General features: G+C 45.2%; 1 protein-coding gene across 1 annotated transcript; it reads right to left on the minus strand.

The window, feature by feature from the left end:
* Window positions 1-2,215: 2,215 nt before the first annotated feature.
* On the minus strand, window positions 2,216-4,554 carry LOC147903919 (polyphenol oxidase I, chloroplastic-like). The gene is made up of 2 exons (XM_087372620.1): window positions 3,549-4,554; window positions 2,216-3,374 (listed from the first exon to the last, which is right to left on the minus strand). Exons 1-2 carry the CDS (start codon window positions 4,328-4,330, stop codon window positions 2,489-2,491), a joined length of 1,668 nt encoding a protein of 555 aa, XP_087228746.1. The 5' UTR covers window positions 4,331-4,554; the 3' UTR covers window positions 2,216-2,488.
* Window positions 4,555-5,709: the final 1,155 nt, after the last annotated feature.

Consider the following 5,709-nt stretch of genomic DNA (forward strand, 5'->3'; position numbering starts at 1 on the left):
AGGCACTCCTCTGAATCTAGGGTACCTTCTCACAAAGGTACCTGTTCTGCAGACGTTGTCTTGATCTCGAATTGTGTGCACCTGAGTTAAGGTCATCTTCCTTCCGAGAAAAAAGGTTCTCTCTGGGTAGTAACACACTTGTGAGTCCCCCTTGGGGCTGTGATACCCTGTCACAAAATTAGAGAGTCGTTTACTGTAAGCCAACTCCCCGCAGCAACGGAAGACTTGTCCAAGGGTTCACACAACACATAAACAGACCTTACTCTGGCACTCATTCATACAAGTATTACTAAAGTAAATCACAGACATAAACTAGAGAGTACACAGCATGTAGGATAGCCAACGATTTATATAGAAGGTTCTCCAAAGTAGGTCCATCCCTCATACAAAATGTAGCGCTCAACCCTCTACCATCTAGCAACTTGTGTGCTGCCTAGATGTGGACTCCATAGGCTTCCTTCTACCTCCATCTGCCACCTCTGAGATCTGTCAGCCAGTGGCTCCAATGGAGCTTCAGTCGGCTAGCTTTGATGCTGCTCTCCGATCGGCCATAGACCTCCTGCTGCTCTTCTTCCTTCGTGAAGACCTGCAGCCACAACTGGGGCTCTGGTGAATTGCCAAGACCCCCCATTGGGGGCCTATTTAATGGGCTGGGGAGCCCCACGTCTGTGTACTTTGCTGCACCTGTATTGCCAACCGTACTGACTATCACCAGGTGAAGCCCTCAGTTTGGTGCAGGTGGAGCAGCAGCAAGGTGTTTTGTAAATGACACTCCAAAGCTAGGTAGATTCTGGGATAATTCGGATACAGCTGTAGAAGGGAGGGAATAGAATATCAAAGGGAACTTGCATGAATTTAGATAGTTAAAGAATGGGCCACACGTAGTACAAGATCTCAATTTGGAGGAGTTTTACTGAATCTTTGAAGATATGGAAGGAACATAAGGATTTCTTGTCGTCCCACAGGTGTGAACATGTTAGTGTTCAGGGCAGGGCAAATTAAAAATATATATTATGTAGTTGAAGCCAAGCAGACATGTTTTATCGTGACCTGTAAAGGAATCTCCTCGAGTTCCTTTAAGATTAATACCCACATTGGAAACTTTTATTTTCATGGCCTGTTTTCCTCGCATAGGGCTTGGATTACGGCCAGAATACAGATTAATTGATATAGATAAATTGGACTTAGCTATTACGGGAGTAGACCAATGTGTCTCAGATAAGGTATGAAGCATATGCCAAAATAATGAGAAGCATGAAACTCAGTTGCTCACTGTCAGAGCATTGTTACTACAGATTAGGGTGCTAAAGCCTTACGATACAAAGTGACACCAATGGAAACTCAGCTGATCAACGTCAGAGCATCGTTACAAAGCTATTATTTAAATTAAAATGATTAATGAAAGTTAAATAGGGAAAGAAGGGAAGTGAGTATCCGGTAATATACCAAGAGACTCGAAATGAGATGTGTGGAGTCACTGGGAGTGAGTACATTAAGACACTCAATATGAGATGTGTTGATAGTCACTGGAATAACTCTTCCAACTTGTAGCAAGTCTGCCTCTTTATGTTTGAGCAGGCTGCTGTGTTCTCTCTACTGTCCTTGTGGTAATTTGGTTTAGCAAGACATATTATAGGAAGCATCATGTCATAGTTTAGGTACGGTATAAGCTGACCTCAATTATTCATTGTCTTGATTTCCTCGGAATATGAACTCTGTACTTTCAAAAGCTACAGAGCTGTGAACCAACCATATTAAAAATTGTTCACCCTTAATAGGAGATATAATCCCTCTTCTGCCCATTGTTTCTTTCAGATTATTAATACAAAGAATGGAAGGAAACAATTCTCTCGGAGTAATACTTTCAAAACACAGTTGTGGATAGTGTCTATCATTAACATGAGATGAACGCAACTTTTTCAAACATCCTTTCAGTTTACAGCTACCCATCAAATTTTCAGACCAGAGGTTTTGGTAATCTACAGCCTGAGGACTTTAAATATACTGCAGACATCTGCATACTTGGCCGTAAACCTTATCAACTGTCACCTTGCATACAGGTCTTGTCGATGATCTTCCTAGAATATCAGAGCGCATGACCATTGAAGTTGGGAATAAGAATTGGCTTCAGTCTTTAAAGGGATTTTATATTTTCCCGTTGTATGTTTTGAACACGTCAATTTCTGAGATCTGTATTCACTGAGCACTGTTATAGAAGCATTCAAGAACAGGTCTTTTTGAGTACTTTTGGCCACAGATTCATTGAAAACAATGTAGAAAAAACCGTCTCTTCAATCAGATGGCGCAAAAGTTACACCATAGAAAAATCAAATCGATGTTCCACATACAATTCAGGAGGATTTATTCCTAATCAGGTCAATGTACAGTACAGAAGGAATTACAGAAGGAATTGCGTTCCTGCTCAACAGATTACGATGCGGTCTCTCAAAAAACAAGGGAAAAGAGTCCGGGAAGGTTGATCAGAGCCTTATTCGAATTCGATCTTCATCCCTTCGATGCTAACATCAACATCATGTGCATGTCCTACAACCACTATGGTGATGATCACCTTCTCAGCGTTCTCAATCCCAATCCGTTGGATGTTATCTCCAACCTCGAACTTGATGTTACTGAACAAGTGCTTGGATTCTCCTGCGTATGGAATGACGTTGAACGTACCCACATACTCGGCACCGCTGGTCTTGGTATGCTTGTCTGCATCAGGCATGTTGATGAACACCCTCAGCTGAACATAGGTTTCTCTGGGTACATTCACCCCTTGTAGTACTAACACTTCTTCGAGCTGTTCTGCACTCTTCACCCCCTTTTCTCTCAGAAGCTCCGATGATGGCGCTGCAGGTCTGTCCACCAGCCCACTGAGCCTCTTGCTTATCTTTATGGTCTTCTGGTTCTCCGATGCAGGTCCTATTTCCGTCACGTTAGTCGAAGTATAAGTGGCTGCAGCACTGCCGCTCGAGGCTGCCTGCGGTGAATAATTTATCCACAACTTATCTCCTTTCACTCCCTCATACCCTATGCCAAGCTTCTCAGAATCCAGAGCATCTCGTGCTTTCACTTTGACCAGATTAGCATTCTCGTCGTAGAACACGAACTCTGCGTTGAGAAAATCGGGATCAGTGTGATCTTGCCGTCTTCCTCCGGGGAGCGTTTTCCAAACATTCCAAAGCCTGTCGATGTTGCTATGGTGGGCATAAAATATGGGATCCCGAGCTGCAGTAGTGAACACGCCCATATCTGCGGAAAGATTTTGGCGGGGATCGCCTGTCCAGAAATGGATAGCATTGTGCTGGCTCTCCATTTGCCCAGCGATAGGTGCGTCTAGTACTGTAGAGTTGAAGGTGTTTGTACCAAGCCTGCACGAACATTATCAGATTTAGAATACATTGAACAGGATCAAATTGAACACTTGTCAGCATGGCCTCGGCCGCCAGCCAGACAAATTGACAGCGTTAAGGAAGACAAAAGTCGTGAAACGGTGTTGCACTGATTCATGCGAAAGCATTTGGTGGCTGCGGAAGATGCTTTACCTGTAAGGCCCTCCCATGAAAATTTCAGCTGTTGAAGCAGTGACAACCGTCTTATACATCGCATTCAAATTGTGATTGACGATCTCCGATGTATCGTTAGTAGGATCGGGAATAATAAGTCGAACTAGATAAGGAGGGAGATGATCTGGGTTACGGTTGGCGTCGTACACTGCTGTTCCTTCCCTGTTGAAGAAGGCAGGCAAAACATTTCCTCCTTTCTGGTTGTCCCAATTCCAGAACACGAGAGCAAAATCGGGATCACCGAGCAGGCTCGCGAGAATTCGTTCGTGAAAGTACAGGTACCAACGATGCCAAGGCAGGAAAAGCCAGGAGAAATGTACTTGGAGTGTGACGTTGTTCCCCGGCTGTTTGTAAGCTCCATTGCAGAAAGCACAATGAGTATCAGCTTGTTTGGCGAAGCTCCTGGGATCGTCGGAGGGAAGATGTTTCATGAGCTGGTAAGCCTTGTTGTATTTTTGGATGTATTCCTCGCTGACCTTGTGAGCGGGCCGTCGGACACGCTTCACGGGAGGGTACTTGTCGAAGGAGAAATCAACAGTATCTTTGGTAGGCAAGGAGAGGCAGCAGTGGAAGGTGACAACGTCGGAGGGGTCGCCAACGGGGGAAGCAACGGCAGGCTGACAGGCATTGAGGTCAGGTGGAGTGATAGGTACTCCATATGCGAGGTGAGGAAGCAGGAGGGAGCTGATCGAGGAAAGAGAAACAGCTATGAGGAGAGGGAAGCGTGCTGCCCAGAGAATGGGCGACTGTTGATGTACCATTGAGGATAAAGAGCAGCTGCACGTCTTCTTCTTCTTCTGCTGCTGCTTCTTCTTCTTCTTGATTATAGTCAAGAGAAGTCGATTGGCTGCGAATAAAATTGTGCAGAGAAGAGCTTAGCTTTCCTCCTCCGTCTTCTTCCCTTCTCCTTCTTCTTCTTCGTCTCAATCAGACGTATATGGCAGCTCGAGCTTTGGCAGAAGTTTTTAAAAGGCAGGGAGAGACGTGATCAATGATTCAGTTGGATGCTGCTGCCTTGCGCAGATGCTGAAAGGTTTTATATCGTGAAGGGAGGAGACATTTTCAGTACGGATATTAACGTGTTGCAGAAAACGAGTAATGACAATACTGACAACCACTGAAACTCTCTGATTACGCGGATGATAATGATAATGAAGGCGGCAAGTAAAGGATTACACTATGTCCCTATTTAGAGATTGCTTATTATCAACGGATAAAACGATGCTACCACGTCGCTCTTTGTATAAACTCGACGATTTGATTGTTATTTCTTGGATTCTCAAGAGCCACGTAAAATATTGATTACGAATCTCTAGCTGAATATGCACGTGTTACTAGATTCTAGAATCTAATCCAAAGAGATAACAGTGACTAGTGACCACTCACCAGGACTCTCCCGTGAGTCAACCCAGGCAAGAGAATCGAGATTATTAAGAGCGCATTCCTGCGCTAGTGGGAACGCCAGAAAATGCCATGAAAGGCCACTGTTGGCCTTGTTCCCACTCGCCGCCCCGTAGGTGTAGGGGCCAAACCTTGGCATCTCTACGCCTTGGGGGTGACGGAGAAAAGACCTCTACACCCGGGCATTTCGGGGCCAAGCTTCCATTAGCTAATGTCTTGCAGCCAACCCAGGTTTTTCCTTGCAGGTTTTGTCAATTGTTGCAGATTCGGTTGCAGTTTACGTTGCAGGATTTTCGAACTAGGTGGAGGACCATGGAGCATTGCCGTTCATGGGAACGTTTTTTCTCTAATGCCAGAAAATGCTAACGAATGCCACGCTAGCCTTCCACAGCCGCAAGCGGAACAAGCTCTAAGGAGCCAATTCTCTTGTGATGATTGACCTCTTGGAGAGAAGCGGGGTAGCTCAGGCGATTTGGGCTTTCGCCCCACTGAGCTGACTGCCTGTGCTCGACTTCCTTAGGAGAAAACTGATTGCCTATAAGACGGTCGTGCGTGTGTGGGGGGCGGGGGAGTGGGGAAAAGCTTTCCACTAGCATCTGTTCGTCAAGGTCATTCTTTTTGGTCTGCCATGGGAAGGCCTTAGTGAAGGTTGTGAGTTTGAGATGGGAAAAGTAAAAGTATTGTTATTATTTGTACTCTGTTACTTGTTAATTTGTGGTTGGTGCACTTAGTGGGTGGA

Source organism: Dipteris shenzhenensis, chromosome 3 (assembly GCF_047967505.1).
Source record: "Dipteris shenzhenensis isolate YYH24624 ecotype China chromosome 3, Dip_SZ_1.0, whole genome shotgun sequence".
Lineage (NCBI taxonomy): Eukaryota > Viridiplantae > Streptophyta > Polypodiopsida > Gleicheniales > Dipteridaceae > Dipteris > Dipteris shenzhenensis.